General features: G+C 42.0%; 1 protein-coding gene across 4 annotated transcripts in view; it reads left to right on the top strand.

Moving 5' to 3' along the window:
* Window positions 1–15,946, top strand: part of TLN2 (talin 2) — a 449,584-nt gene that overhangs the window by 319,067 nt on the left and 114,571 nt on the right. For all 4 annotated transcript variants that reach the window (XM_081228039.1, XM_081228042.1, XM_081228041.1 and 1 more), the window contains 5 exons: window positions 348–461; window positions 2,770–2,883; window positions 10,799–10,933; window positions 12,869–12,997; window positions 15,185–15,287. In XM_081228039.1, coding sequence (XP_081084165.1) covers window positions 348–461; window positions 2,770–2,883; window positions 10,799–10,933; window positions 12,869–12,997; window positions 15,185–15,287 — 595 coding nt within the window. The remainder of the gene's footprint in view (window positions 1–347; window positions 462–2,769; window positions 2,884–10,798; window positions 10,934–12,868; window positions 12,998–15,184; window positions 15,288–15,946) is intronic.

Raw genomic sequence — 15,946 nt, forward strand, 5'->3', positions numbered from 1 at the left:
CTTGTGAGAGAAATGTTTTTCTCCTAAAACATTTAGACTTAGTGCTGCTTATCAGCGACATCACGGTCCTGGGACTCATCCCTTGTCTTTTTGAGAAATGACAGATGAACATCGGAACTTGAGCCTGTCTTTTTCAATTGCCCCAGGGTACTTAAACCAAAGGAAGACAACAGGGCGTGGCTAGGTTAGAATGTCATTGGTGCTGAAAGGGCGGAGTCTGTGCCTGGCGTGCCCTTTCTTGGAGCCGTGCGGTGCCCCCCTTTAGTGGAGGGGATTTGTATCAATGTGCGTGTGTGTGTGTTTGCACGTGTGAACCCTGCCTCACCTCCTCTTACTGTCCTCCCCAGGTTGCAGCCAAGCAGGCTGCAGCTGCAGCCACGCAGACCATCGCCGCCTCCCAGAACGCGGCCGTGTCCAACAAGAACCCCGCGGCCCAGCAGCAGCTGGTCCAGAGCTGCAAGGTGAGGCACCAGCTGCCAGAGAGCCAGGTCTGCTGGAGGAGACCCTGATAACATTAGAGCGCCCAGTGCCCTGGTAATTCGGTTAAGACTGATCCTCCAGGCCCCTAATCCAGTTTGTTCCGGCTCCCATGTTCCAGGTGTACACACACACGTCTGGTTTTTGTCTGTTAAGTGGATGGCCTATGTTTGGAAAGAGAACATGTTTTTCCCAGCATTGTCTTTCCTTTGTCTAGATACTTTTCCTTCTTTTTGAGAGCACAAGTCAAGGAGGATCAATGACAAAGCCGTTTAGGGCTCTGAAACGGTAATGAAGCATTGAATTTCCAGAGTGCCTTCCTCCCTTTGAATGGTGGCCTTTGTGTTCAGTCCTCACTGGTCGTGGCAGGGGTGATTTCCTGCTTTGCACTGATGGCACCTGAGGATTTATTCATCCTGTCTGGCCTCATTGCTGTTGCGCTCTGGTGCTTTCTGTGGTTGCCTCACTGATCTCCCAAGACCTGTCGCTGACGCCGCGCTGAAGCCAAGGCGCCGCAGAGTGTGCCGTCCACCTCTGCCACCTTCTCTGAGCGCCCAGAGTTAACCCTCCCGGGAGAGCCCTGAGTGATGCCAAAGGCACATCTCATTGCCTGGCCATTGCCCACATGTTGGCACCATGTCTGACTGAAGTTCCCTGCGGTTCGCCGTGGGAGCTGGATGCAGAGGCATCTTGGATTTGCATGGGCTCTGAGCCTTCTCTCTCCTTTCTCAAATCTCATCTGTGAAACCATTCACATGGGAGGGGTGTTGCTGCTTCTACTTCAAAAATGGACTTACGGGCTTCCCTGGTGGCGCAGTGGTTGAGAGTCCGCCTGCCGATGCAGGGGACACGGGTTCGTGCCCCTATCCCGGAAGATCCCACATGCCGCGCAGCGGCTGGGCCCGCGAGCCATGGCCGCGGAGCCTGTGTGTCCGGAGCCTGTGCTCCGCAACGGGAGAGGCCACAGCAGTGAGAGGCCCGCGTACAGAAAAAAAAAAAAAAAAAAAATGGACTTACTCCTGTGGGGAGACCACCCAGGGCCCTCCACATCCTGAATCCCAGTTCTCTGAGGCTAGCCCCTCACTGGGGAGCAAGTTTGCTCTGGTGGAAAAGCCTCAGCAATGCAGGAGGACCCTGTCCTCGGGATTGTGCACGTAAAGAGGGTTTTTTTTCTGAGAGCCAGGCCCCTGCTGCAGAGGGAGTTGATTTCCTGTTGGGGCCTGGCTTCAGCCGCCAGCAGGGGTAGCAGAATGGCATTTCCCCTTCTCAGGGAGCACATGCTACTTGTGTCCAGGAAAATAGTATGAACCTTCCCCCTACTTTTTATGAACAAACAGAACATAGTCAGCCCTTGGGTATCTCTGTCAGGGAATGAGAGCATTACTGTTTATAAGGTTGCGGTGCAGAAGGTAAAGCGGGCCACATTCCTGGAGCCAGCAGTCCTGAAGAGGATTCGAGTGAAATTCTCCTGGAAATACTTTTTTTTAATTCTTGCTGGAATGGGCTCCTGAAAAGAACGTGTCACCAGGGTGGGCTGCTCTGGGCCCTTCCTTAGCAGTGACGGTCACTGTGCCATGGCCTCTGAGGGCCTGGTTGGTCAGATGTGGCGTGGCGCAAAGGGACAAGCCGGAGGACTTGTAGAGAGGGAAAAGGCCAGCATCTCCTAGGCACCGTGGGAGACGGTCACTTTCAAGTGGTCTCACCTTGGGATGCTGTCCTCCCTCCCCTACCCGGGGCATTGGGTTTTCCCATTTGAGCAGTGAGAACACAGGAAGAGGAACCACAGTGACACATGAAAGCTGACAGACGGAACGTATACCCACAAAGTCAGATATCGAAATGCTGAAGTATGCTGTTAGTTGAGTGCTTCTCTCACTTTCTTCTGATCACTGGACTATATGAATTGAGTTTATCCACCTGTGAATTGGATAGATTCTTTGATGCTAGGGTTTTCAACCCTAACGAGCCAGGATGGTGTGCGCTGCAACTGGGGAAATTGTTTTAAGGCTTCGTTATGGAGAATCACCTTGTGCTGCGTGTACTGGGACCCGGGGGACCACAGGGTAGAGCGTGTGTGGGAGGAGCCTACCCACAGGTACTGTGTTGGCATCAGTGTTGGCAAGGGCCCAACGGGCTAAAGCTACTGAGTGAATCCAAGGTCTGGGCCAGACACCCCCAGGAGGGAAGGCACATCCACAGAACATTATCACTGGGGGCATTTCCCCACACACCCTGTTTTGGTACGTCACCATCCCGGGTGTGCTCAGTTTTCATTTTCCTTGCTTCCTGTAGGCGGTGGCTGATCACATCCCTCAGCTAGTCCAGGGGGTCAGAGGGAGCCAAGCCCAAGCAGAAGATCTCAGTGCCCAGCTGGCGCTCATCATCTCCAGCCAGAACTTCCTCCAGGTACCACGGAAACATTCACCTCCGTCTTCCCCAGAACCTCAACCCACCCCCACCCCACTGCCCACTGGGCAGGGAGTGCCCTTTATCCTTAAGGAGAGGACTTCACAGATTCCAGAGCCAGAGCAAAGTTTTTGCAGTAAGCAGACCTGGAAGCAGTTTCGGGAGAGGGAGATGCAACTTGGCAAAGCAAGATGCTGATATGCAGGGAAATTGCCCCAGGAGATGGCACATTATCCATTTTGCTATCTGTATTTCTCTTCCGTGAGGGAAAACATGTAATAAGCTGCACTTTTTGACAAACAGCCTAGTATAGTACTAAGTATTGCTTCAGGTTTGCTAGTTTCCAGAATACCTCATGCCATTATTCATAGCCAGGGAAATAAGAATCTGTGAGTGCATCTCCTCCAAAGGTGTGGTGGTTTCTTGTGGCAAATATAGAATTAGTAAGTATTGTCGGTCTTTGTGAAGTGTGGCTAGGTTCATTTTTTTAATTAAGTATGAAATGTGGATATTAAGTTGTGAACACTCCCTTTGTGCGTACTTCTTTCACATCTCTCGGCACTTTGTCTACTTGGATCTCCTGAACAGTGCATGTGGTTTGGCAAGTTTCTTCCACGTCCCTGTCTATTCAGATCTGTACTTACAGGACCCAGTGATACATCTATCTGGTTAATTCTTCAAGAGCCATAACTCCGACATGCAGGGATACAACATGAAAAGTTTGTGCTTCCTCACATTTTATCTTCATACATATACAAACGTATTTATGTAATGTATGTATTCTCTTGGGATTCACTGTGTATTGACTGTGTTTTTCATGTTAACATTTATATTATGAACATCTGTGAATTTGGATCATATTCTCTCATATACTATACTCATTGTTTAGCTGTTCTGTCATTCGACATACAGGTTGTTTTCAATTATTTGCCATCATAAACAACCTGTGATAGGATGAAAAAAAAAAAAAGTCTTGGTGTGTGCTCAAATCTTTGTGCCCCTCTTGAATTGTTTCCTTAGGGTAAATTACTAGAGCTAGGATTGCAAGCAGCTTATTTTTATCTTTGGGACATTGAGAATTGAGGCTTGGACAAGTTGTTTGTCTTCTGCTGTAGGTGGTTACAGGTCCTAGAATCAGTTGTGTTGTCCCACTGCTGGCAGGATCGTAGGGTCTTATGATAGTACAGTGTGGACGTGGTCCAGGGGTCACTCTGTGACAAGGAAAAACCTTGTTTTTCCTGTTTCTTTTGTTCTTTTAAGTTTGCTACTATAGACGGATCAGATCTTTACAAAAATAAGGCCAGAGTCAGAAATAAATAGAAATGGAATCAGCAGATCAAAAAGTTTTAAACTTTTTTTAAAGTTTACATTTTAAACTCTTTTCATACATGTGGTAAAATTGCCCTTCCAGAAGGATGAATGAATCTAAATTTACAACTAGCAACATAGGGAGCACACTTTTTATTTATCTTTTCCTCTTGGTTTTATTTTATTTTAATTTTTTTTGGAATATAGTTGATTTACAATGTTGTGTTAGTTTCATGTGTACAGCAAAGTGAATCAGTTATACATATACACATAGCTACTCTTTTTTAGATTCAAATTTGGGGGTTTTTTTTATTGGAGTATAATTGCTTTACCACGTTGTGTTAGTTTCTGCTGTACAATGAAGTGAATCAGTTATATGTATACCTATATCCCCTCCCTCTTAGACCTCCCCCCCATCCCACCCATCTAGGCCTCCACAGAGCACTGAGATGAGCTTCCTGTGCTTTATAGCATGTTCCCGCTAGCTACCTATTTTACACATGGTAGTGTATATATGTCAATCCTAATCTCCCAATTCGTCCCACCCTCCCCTACCCTCTCTGTGTCCACGTGTCTGTTCTCTACGTCTGCACCTCTATTCCTGCCCTGCAAATAGGATCATCTGTAACATTTTTGTAGATTCCACATATATGCGTTAATATATGATATTTATTTTCTCTTTCTGGCTAACATCACTCTGTATGACAGACTCTAGGTCCATCCACATCTCTACAAATGACCCAATTTCGTTCCTTTTTATGGCTGAGTAATATTCCATTGTATATATGTACCACATTCATCTGTCGTTGGACATTCAGGTTGTTTCCATGTCCTGGCTGTTGTAAATAGTGCTGCAATGCAATGAACATTGGGGTACATGTGACCTTTTGAATTATGGTTTTCTCAGGGTATGTGCCCAGTAGTGGGGTTGCTGGATCATATGGTGGTTCTATTTTTAGTTTTTTAAGGAACCTCCATACAGTTCTCCATAGTGGCTGTATCAATATACATTCCCACCAAGAGTGCAAAAGGGTTCCCTTTTCTCCACACCCTCTCCAGCATTTATTGTTTGTAGATTTTTTGATGATGGCCATTCTGACTGGTGTGAGGTGATACCTCGTTGCAGTTTTGATTTGCATTTTGGAGCACACTTTTTAATACCTCTTTTCCAAGTTGGGAAATCAATCATTTTTTTGAAATGTTTTTGCCGATTTACTTGGTTAAGTTTTTATTTGATCTTGCATGTCCTTGATTTTCACAATGTTAAACATTTTTCACGTTTCAGTTGTTTTTATTACGTGAACTTGTCTATCCATGCTTTTTATATACTCATGCTGATTCTTCTTATAAATTCTCATGAATTCCTTAAATATTAATAATATTAACTTGTGTCCTTGGTATTTATGATCTGGCACTTAAATTGTTACAGCTTTACTAAGAGCCATTGTATAGCATACATATTAAAAACCCTAAAATTATGTATACGTTTTGGTCCAGAAACATTTATACAAAAAAATTATGAACGTGTACAAAATTTTAGTTACCAAGGTGTTTATCATTGTTTATTATATTTGAAAACATGGAACGATACTTAACAATACAGGATTGAAAAGTGATAACTGATGTATACACAGGGTATTACATAGCTATGAAAAAGGTAGACTATGTGGAACAAGGAGATTGGAAAACAGAATAAATAGTATGATCTTACTTTTGAAAATATATGTGCCTACACATAGACACCCATGCATGGTGAAATTGTCCTGGGTTCTGAGATGTGAGAGGTTACTCGTTTCATTTTGTGTCCCTGTATTTTTCTAAATAGTCTATTACATACATTTGAGACATAGGTTAAAGAGCTATTCCAAGAAACACAAACATATTTAATAAGAAACTCCCTTTCAAATCTGTTTTAAATAAGAATTTCAAGCCACTAGCCCAATTTTACTTCCCACTCCACCCCAAAAGACACATACTTTTTTTTGAATATCTTTATTGGAGTGTAATTGCTTCACAGTGTTGTGTTACTTTCTGCTGTACAACAAAGTAAATCAGCTATAGGTATACATATATCCCCATATCCCCTCCCTCTTGAGCCTCCCTCCCACCCTCCCTATCCCACCCCTCTAGGTCGTAACAAAGCACCAAGCTGATCTCCCTGTGCTATGCAGCAGCTTCCCACTAGCCATCCGTTTTACATTTGGTAGTGTGTATATGTCAGTGCTACTCTCTCACTTCGCCCCAGCTTCCCCTCCTCTTCCACCCCCCTGTCCTCAAGTCCCTTCTCTACATCTGCGTCTTTATTCCTGCCCTGCCACTAGGTTCATCAGTACCGTTTTTTTTAGTTTCCGTATATGTGTGTTAGCATACGGTGTTTGTTTTTCTCTTTCTTACTTACTTTACTCTGACTTACTTTACTTACTTTATGACAGACTCTAGGTCCATCCACCTCATTTCAAATAATGCAATTTTGTTCCTTTTTATGGCTGAGTAATATTCCATTGTATATATGTGCCACATCTTCTTTATCCATTCATCTGTTGATGGACATTTAGATTGCTTCCATGTCCTGGATATTATAAGTAGTGCTGCAGTGAACATTCTGGTGCATGTATCTTTTGGAATTATGGTTTTCTCAGGGTATATACCCAGTAGTGGGATTGCTGGGTCATATGGTAGTTCTATTTTTAGTTTTTTAAGGAACCTCCATACTGTCCTCCGTAGTGGCTGTATCAAGTTACATTCCCGCCAACAGAGAAAGAGGGTTCCCTTTTCTCCACACCGTCTCCAGCATTTATTGTTTGTAGATTTTTTGTTGATGGCCATTATGACCGGTGTGAAGGGATACCGCATTGTGGTTTTGATTTACGTTTCTCTAATCATTAGTAATGTTGACCATCTTTTCATGTGTTTGTTGGCAATCTGTATGTCTTCTTTGGAGAAGTGTCTATTTAGGTCTTCTGCCCATTTTTTGATTGGGTTGTTTGGTTTTTTGGATACTGAGCTGCATGAGCTCCTTGTACCTTCTGGAGATTAATCCTTTGTCACTTGCTTTGTTTGCAAATATTTTCTCCCATTCTGAGGGTTGTCTTTTGGTCTTGTTTATGGTTTCCTTTGTTGTGCAAAAGCTTTTACATTTCATTAGGTCCAATTTGTTTATTTTTGGTTTTATTTCCCTTTCTCTAGGAGGTGGGTCAAAAAGGATCTTGCTGTGATTTATGTCATAGAGTGTTCTGCCTATGTTTTCCTCTAAGAGTTTGATGGTGCCTGGCCTTACATTTAGGTCTTTAATCCATTTTGAGTTTCTTTTTGTGTATGGTGTTAGGAAGTGTTCTAATTTCATTCTTTTACATGTAGCTGTCCAGTTTTCCCAGCACCACTTATTGAAGAAGGTGTCTTTTCTCCATTTTATATTCTTGCCTCCTTTGTCAAAGACAAGGAGACCATCTGTGCATTGGTTTATCTCTGGGCTTTCTATCCTGTTCCATTGATCTGTATTTCTGTTTCTGTGCCAGTACCATACAGTCCTGATTACCGTAGCTTTGTAGTATAGTCTGAAGGCGGGGAGCCTGATTCCTCCAGCTCCGTTTTTCTTTCTCAAGATCGTTTTGGCTATTTGCGGTCTTTTGTGTTTCCATACAAATTGTAAAATTTTGTTGTTCTAGTTCTGTTAAAAATGCCATTGGTAATTTGATCAGGATCACATTGAATCTGTAGATTGCTTTGGGTAGTGTAGTCATTTTCACAATGTTGATTCTTCCAATCCAAGGGCATGGTATATCTCTCCATCTGTTTGTATTGTCTTTGATTTCTTTCATCAGCGTCTTATAGTTTTCTGCATACAGGTCTTTTGCCCCCTTAAGTAGGTTTATTCCTAGGTATTTTATTCTTTTTATTGCAGTGGTAAATGGGAGAGTTTCCTTAAGTTCTCTGATTTTTTCGTTGTTAGTGTATAGGAATGCCATAGATTTCTGTGCATTAATTTTGTATCCTGCTACCTTACCAAATTCATTGATCAGCTCTAGTAGTTTTCTGGTGGCATCTTTAGGGTTTTCTATGTATAGTATCATGTCACCTGCAAACTGTGACAGTTTTACTTCTTCTTTTCCAATTTGTATTCCTTTTATTTCTTTTTATTCTCTGATTGCCACGGCTAAAACTTTCAAAACTATGTTGAATAATAGTGGTGAGAGGGGGCACCCTTGTCTTGTTCCTGATCTTAGAGGAAATGCTTTCAGTTTTTCATCATTGAGAATGATGTTGGCTGTGGGTTTGTCATCTCTGGCTTTTATTATGTTGACGTAGTTTCCCTCTTGGCCCACTTTCTGGATTTCTGGAGAGTTTTTATCATGAATGGGTGTTGAATTTTGTCAAAAGCTTTTTCCGCATCTGTTGAGATTATCATTTTTTTAAGTTCATAGCATATTTATTGTTAATGAATTTTTCCTAGTTAGTATCTGAACAATATATACACTTATAAAATAAACATGATACCAGACGCTACAGTACAGGTTTTCTTCTTTTTAAATTTTCTACATCTATACGCTCATATTCCATGTGATCCAATTCTCCTACCTCTTCCCTCTATTCTTATGACTTTGAATCCTTCAGCCAGGCAGCACTCTATGGTGCCATTTGACACAAACACAATCATAAATACAAACACTAACTCAGGCACTTGGATTACAAGGCAATCAAATGGTTTTTATACTTCAATTTGTTAATATGATGTATCACATTGATTGATTTGCATATATTGAAGAATCCTTGTATTCCTGAGCTAAACCCCATTTGATCATGGTGTATGATCCTTTTAATGTGCTGTTGGATTCTGTTTGCTAGTATTTTGTTGAAGATTTTTACATCTATGTTCATCAGTGATATTGGCCTGTAGTTTTCTTTCATTGTGACGTCTTTGTCTGGTTTTGGAGTCAGGGTGATGGTGGCCTCATAGAATGAGCTTGGGAGTGTTCCTCCCTCTACTGTATTTTGGAAGAGTTTGAGAAGGATAGGTGTTAGCTCTTCTTTAAATGTTTGATAGAATTCGCCTGTGAAGCCATCTGGTCCTGGGCTTTTGTTTGTTGGAAGATTTTTAATCACAGTTTCAATTTCAGTGCTTGTGATTGGTCTTTTCATATTTTCTCTTTCTTTCTGGTTCAGTCTTGTGCTATTCTAAAAATTTGTCCATTTCTTCCAGGTTGTCCATTTTATTGGCATTAGTTGCTTGTAATAGTCTCATGATCCTTTGTATTTCTGCAGTGTCAGTTGTTACTTCTCCTTTTTCATCTCTAATTCTGTTTATTCGAGTCTTCTTCTTTTTTTTCCTGTTGAGTCTGATTAATGGTTTATTAATTTTGTTTATCTTCTCAAAGAACCAGCTTTTAGTTTTATTGATCTTTGCAATTGTTTCCTTCATTTCTTTTTCATTTATTTCTGATCTGATCTTTATGATTTCTTTCTTTCTGCTAACTTTGGGGATTTTTGTTCTTCTTTCTCCAGTTGCTTTAGGTGTAAGGTTAGGTTGTTTATTTGAGATTTTTCTTGTTTCTTGAGGTAGGATTGTATTGCTATAAACTTCCCTCTTAGAACTGCTTTTGCTGCATCCCATAGGTTTTGGATAGTCGTGTTTTCATTGTCATTTGTTTCTAGGTATTTCTTGATTTCCTCTTTGATTTCTTCAGTGATCTTTTGGTTGTTTAGTAGTGTATTGTTTAGCCTCCATGTGTTTGTATTTTTTACAGTTTTTCTCTTGTAATTGATATCTAGTCTCATAGCATTGTGGTCGGAAGAGATGCTTGATAGGATTTCAGTTTTCCTAAATTTACCAAGGCTTGATTTGTGACCCAAGATGTGATCTATCCTGGAGAGTGTTCCATGTGCACTTGAGAAGAAAGTGTATTCTGTTGTTTTTGGATGGAATGTCCTATAAATATCAATGAAGTCCATGTGGTCTAATGTGTCATTTAAAACTTGCATTTCCTTATTTATTTTCTGTTTGGATGATCTGTCCATTGGTGTAAGTGGGGTGTTAAAGTCACCTACTGTTATTGTGTTACTGTCAGTTTCCCCTTTTATGGCTGTTAGCATTCGCCTTATGTATTGAGGTGCTCCTATGTTGGGTGCATAGATATTTACAATGTTATATCTTCTTCTGGGATTGATCCCTTGATCATTATGTAGTGTCCTTCCTTGTCTCTTTTAATAGTCTTTATTTTAAAGTCTATTTTGTCTGATATGAGTATTGCTACTCCAGCTTTCTTTTGATTTCCATTTGCATGGAATATCTTTTTCCAACCCCTCACTTTCAGTCTATATGTGTCCCTACGTCTGAAGTGGGTCTCTTGTAGACAACATGTATATGTGTCTTGTTTCTGTATCCATTCAGCCAGTCTGAAGACACATACTTTCTGTTTCAAACATTCCTAGAATGTACTGCCCTAGAGTATCTGATTTCAGTTGGCAATTATGGGGGGAAACTAGATGGTTTTAATATTCCTTGTTTTAGGGCAAAGTAAGTTCTGGCTGATAAGGCGGCATTGCTGTTTGGGTCTCTACTCTGACTCTTGCTGCCCAGGAGCTGTCTTACTTTCAGCTTTTCTCTCCACAGCCTGGAAGCAAGATGGTGTCCTCTGCTAAAGCCGCAGTGCCCACTGTCAGTGACCAGGCTGCGGCCATGCAGCTGAGCCAGTGTGCCAAGAACCTTGCCACCAGCTTGGCAGAGCTACGTACCGCCTCGCAGAAGGCAAGTGGACCCTTGTCACGGAAGTTAGCTTGTCAGGAGTGGAGCTTTTAATTCCTTACTGTTGGTGTGACTTGGGTGCTCCCCGGGGCCTGAACACTGCCTGGCATATTTCTTGGTGCAGTTGTCCATTTCATCTGCTTGACCACTAAATATGCTCGTGTGGATTGGCTTTTGCCCCTTTTAGCCGCTATCTCCTCAACTTAGTTATCACTTTCTGGTTACAGATGACTTTGGTTAAACTATGCTAAGTTGCATACTTCCCCTCCTCCCCTTCCCTGGGACAAGCAATGATCTATTTCTCATAGTCTTAGGGGAGACCGGTCATCAGTTTCTTGGTGCCAGGTAAACTGTGGGCATAGCAAGTGATCATATCTTCCAGGTGTTATCTTGTGAACTTAATAACATTATTTAGGCAGCAAATCTATTTTGGAGGATCCTCTATATTATCTGCCCTGAAAGGTTTCCACCTCTTAAATGGGAGCATTCACCTTAACAAGATCCTCAATAGAACAGAATTGGGGATTAATGCATTTCTGTCTCTGGGATGTGTTAATTACCAAAGGGCCTTATTACTGTACTGTTTGATGTGGTATTAGCATGAAGTTCTAGCATGAATTCATTTTTCCTCATTGTAACAATCCTTTTATAGAAACAGGCAGCCTCATATATGAGCAAGGGAAGAAGGTTAGAAGCTGATTTGAATTTGTAATCTAAACAGTGCACTACATCAGCAAAGAAAAATATCTAGAGTTTTAGGTTATATCTAATAAAAAAGTTATTTTGAGCTCTCTTTCTCAAAGAGAGGTCCAGGGACCATCTGCACTGGAATCACATGGGGGCATTTAGGATGCAGGTTCCTGGGCCTCACCTCTGAGCACCCCAGTCAGAATCTCTGGTCATACAGCCCAAATGTCTGCATCTTAACAAGTTTCCTCAGTGACTGAATGACACACCCACCTCCAACAACTGCTTTGGAGCAGTGAGCCCCAAAGTGGGGCACAGGCAACACTGTGCACTGGGTTCAGGAAGACTCTGTGAGAGCTTTTTATGATTTTAGTATATAGTGTAAGGGTTAAGAATACAGGCTCTAAAATCAGACCACCTGCATTCAAATTCTCGCCTTGCCATTGACTAATTTTGTGACCTGGGCAAGTTAATTAACCTCTCTTTGCCTCAGTATTGTCACCTAGTAATACTCACACACAGAAATCAATCAAATAGTGTGTACTCCTGCTGTTGTTACTATTATCTAAAAAAGAAAGAAGTTAAGAAACACCAGTATTTAATATACTTATATGTGTATAATTTACTAACATTTACATGTATAATTTATTAACATGCATGTGGGGGGTGTGTGATCAAAGCATTTGGAGACCGCTGTTCTAGATGATCACAAAAATGAAGCAGTTTTCTTAAAAGTTTTTATTAAGGAAAAAAAATGTTTCATAGCCTTCAGTATGGAACAATAATGGTTTACAATCTAGAAATTTGTAAAGAGATTCAGTAAGGTTGACACAGACTTGTCTGTAGAGTCCAGGGTTCATTTGTTTATTCGTTCCTTCATCCACCCCATGCTTCCCAAGTTTTTGTGTGCACACATACTGTGCTAGGTGCCCCATGTCTAGAACCCAGACACAGTGAATAAGGATCCTCTTAGTTTGAGAGGTAATGTATTTCAGATATAAACAGCTTCAAGGAAAATTTAAGTATATCCAGTTATGAGACACACATAATTGATTATTTAGGGAACTTAGGACTGAGGTCCTGATTGAGCATGATTTTGTGCTCTCAGGAAATGCTTATTACCCTTGCTTCCTATTGCTAGATTTGGAGAGTCATTGGTTGTATCCAGAAAGGCATTTCACATGTTGCAAGGTACTGGGGATGCTTTTCCCGAGCAGACTGTTGTGCACATATTCCCAACTCTGTTGACAGGCCCATGAAGCCTGTGGTCCCATGGAAATCGATTCAGCACTGAGCACTGTGCAGACCCTGAAGAGTGAACTGCAGGATGCCAAGATGGCTGCCGTGGAGAGTCAGCTGAAGCCACTCCCAGGGGAGACGGTAGGAGATGTTGGTGGCAGCTGGGGTCTGGGACTCTACCTCTGTTAGGATGTCAAGACACTTTTAGAGTTGGGGGGAGGGGTGGTCAGTGTGTCTCAGTTTCAAGTGTTTTTAATGCAAAGCCCTAGAATAGCCACATTTCTCTAGAACAGTGTTATGATAGAGATGGCCCTGAGGGGCCCTGTGGTGATGGGCCTGTGTGTACCTGCCTGGGGTGTGGCTGGGGATGACCAGGCATCAGTTCCTATTCATCCCTCTTTTCCATAATCAAGACCTGCTGGCGTTAGAGGCCAGTGTTCTAATCCTGCAGGCTTTTTCTGAAAAGAATGCCCAGTGCAGCTGGAGGAGCTATGTTTAGACCTAGGAGTTCTGGCTTCTTGGTCCAGGTTGTGTCATCCACTAGCTGTAGGCAAGTCCCAATCCCCTCTATGTCTAAAGTATTTTATCTACGAAGTGGGTGGCAATTAAGTTATAAAGATAAACACAGAATATATTTTCAACAGTCATGTTTAAAAAAAAAATTTCCATAGTGCAAGGCACTGGGGTGGGCAGTGGCAAAGCACTTTACTCTAGTAAAGCCACAACAGCAAGTGGAATGTTGGCTCCAGAAATCTAATTTGATCACGTTATGATACCTCCTGATGCCTGTGCCAGGGTTTTCTTGGCTAAAATTTTACCAGTCATCCTCATTTGTATGTACCTCCATTCCCTCACTCCTGAACATTACTAATAAAATAGCTTCATTTATTAAGCACCTGTTATGCAGTGTGTACACACACAGTCAGCCTAGTTTATCCTGATAGTAACCTAATGAACAAGTGTTGTTAACCCCATTTTACAGCTGAAAAAAGAGGTGCCCTGTTCTACTCAATGTTACCTGGCAGTTAGCATCAGAACCACGGGTTGAGCCCAGATCTATAGGACTCCAAAACCCATGCCTTGATTTTTCACACTGAGAACTTTTACTCTTAACTACTGCTGCTCTTTGGATAAAAAGTAAAAACTTTTAGAGTATAAAAGGACTACCAGAGCATCTAATTTACCATTGAACAATGCCTGGTACATAGGAAGCATTCGGAAAATATTTGTGAAATCAAGCTACCCCTAATTGTAAAAACAGGAAACTCAGGAAGTCACTTAACTAAGGTGCCCCGGCTAAAGAGAAAGTCAGTATTGGCTCCTGGGCCAGCAGCTTTGCAAAGTGGTCCAGGTATCCCTTTGCAGACTTCTGTGCTCCAGGAGCCCATGACACATATTCTGCCTTCACATGAAACAACCGGTCAGTTAGAATGCAAGAAACATCATGTAATTTTTAAAGACATTGTTTGCCCTAAACAAATGTGTGTACTGTGTTACACTGTTGGCTACAGTGGACCAGGCTCTGTTTTTTACTAGAAGGAAATGCCTCTCTTAGAAAACATGTTGTGGGGTTAAAACTGCATACATTTCCTGATGCTTTTCTGAACTCTCGCAGCACGCCCGGAAGTTCTCTTCCAAAATGTTGTCCTCATCTAGTAATTGAATAATTACCCTTACCCTAGGCCTTTATTGACTTTATTCTCTGAATTATTTATTCCATTGACAAAGCAAGATGACGTGCTCGTCATGGGAAGCAAGCTCTTTGCCCGTTTCCATAATCTCATTTACTATCCCAAACCTCTATTCCTATTGCATTTCCTTCTGGTTAGAACTCCGCAAAGTATAATGATCAAATTGAACAATGTTAATGGTCCCACGTGCCAGGAAGGTGGAACAGCTGGATGTCTGCTCACTTCCTGCCAAGGTATAATTAATTCTCACTAAGGATTTGTTGCAGACTTTCTGAATTAGCTTCTGAAAGCATAATACTAATAGCTACCATTTGTTGAGTACCTACATTAATTCTCTGAAAACCTTCTGAGCTAGGTACTGTGATCTCAGGACACAGAGACTTGGAGAGTTCAGTGACTTACCCCCCAATCTCTCACAGCTATCAAGTGGGGGAAGGAAGCAGAAGGCAGGGTGTGAACTCCTTTGTTTATCCTGAAGCCTGGGTTCTTTCCCCTCTATCTTCTTCTACTCAGTGCCATTGGTGTATTAGGTGGGAAAGAGTTGAGGCCCAGAGTTTGATCTGCATTATTTTGGGGCTAAGACTTTAGTGGATGTTTGCCTCTTCTAAGCTGTCTTTCTCCTTGAATATTCTTACAGCTGGAAAAATGTGCTCAGGACCTGGGAAGTACATCTAAAGCAGTGGGCTCCTCCATGGCGCAGCTCCTGACCTGTGCTGCTCAAGGCAATGAGCACTACACAGGTGAGACTCACACCCTTCGTGATGCCCTGAGGCCAGGTACAGACCACTGGGCTGGTGCGGGGAGTTTGTTGATTTGACAATGAACCTGACTTTTTTATTTCAGCAGTTCAACAAACATTTTTCAAGCACTTTCAACATGCTTGTTACTGGGCTTGATGCTAAGCATACAAAGACTGATCAAATATGATTCCCCCAAACTATTTGCATCACCCCATTAGACTATAAGCAGATGGTAATTATAGACCTCTGCAACTGTGTATGTCTCTTGAAATCCCACTAAAGGAGAGAAAGAAAGAAAAAGTCAAAGAAAATGAGAGAGAAGAAAACAAGTAAGATCTCAAGGAAGTTGTCGAAGATGGAAGGAGACAGATGAGTGGTAACTGAGAGACCCCAATAAATAAAAACCTAAAGGTGTCCAGGGATAGGGAAGCCAACAAGAAGCAAGCTGATTGGTGCTGCAAAACTCTGGGAGGGTTTGAGCCCTGGAGACACCAGGTACCCCTGAACCAGGAGTACTGTATAAGGAACAGAATGTATAAGGAAAAATACCTGGTGATACAAAAAAAAAAAAAAAAAAAGAATGTTATCATAGTAGGAAGTCTGTTTCTATCTAAAATGGAGACATCAAGAAGTTTCAGTATTAGCCCATTACTTGAAAA

The sequence above is a fragment of the Mesoplodon bidens genome, assembly GCF_964165515.1.
Source record: "Mesoplodon bidens genome assembly, chromosome: 3".
NCBI classification, from domain to species: Eukaryota; Metazoa; Chordata; class Mammalia; order Artiodactyla; family Ziphiidae; genus Mesoplodon; species Mesoplodon bidens.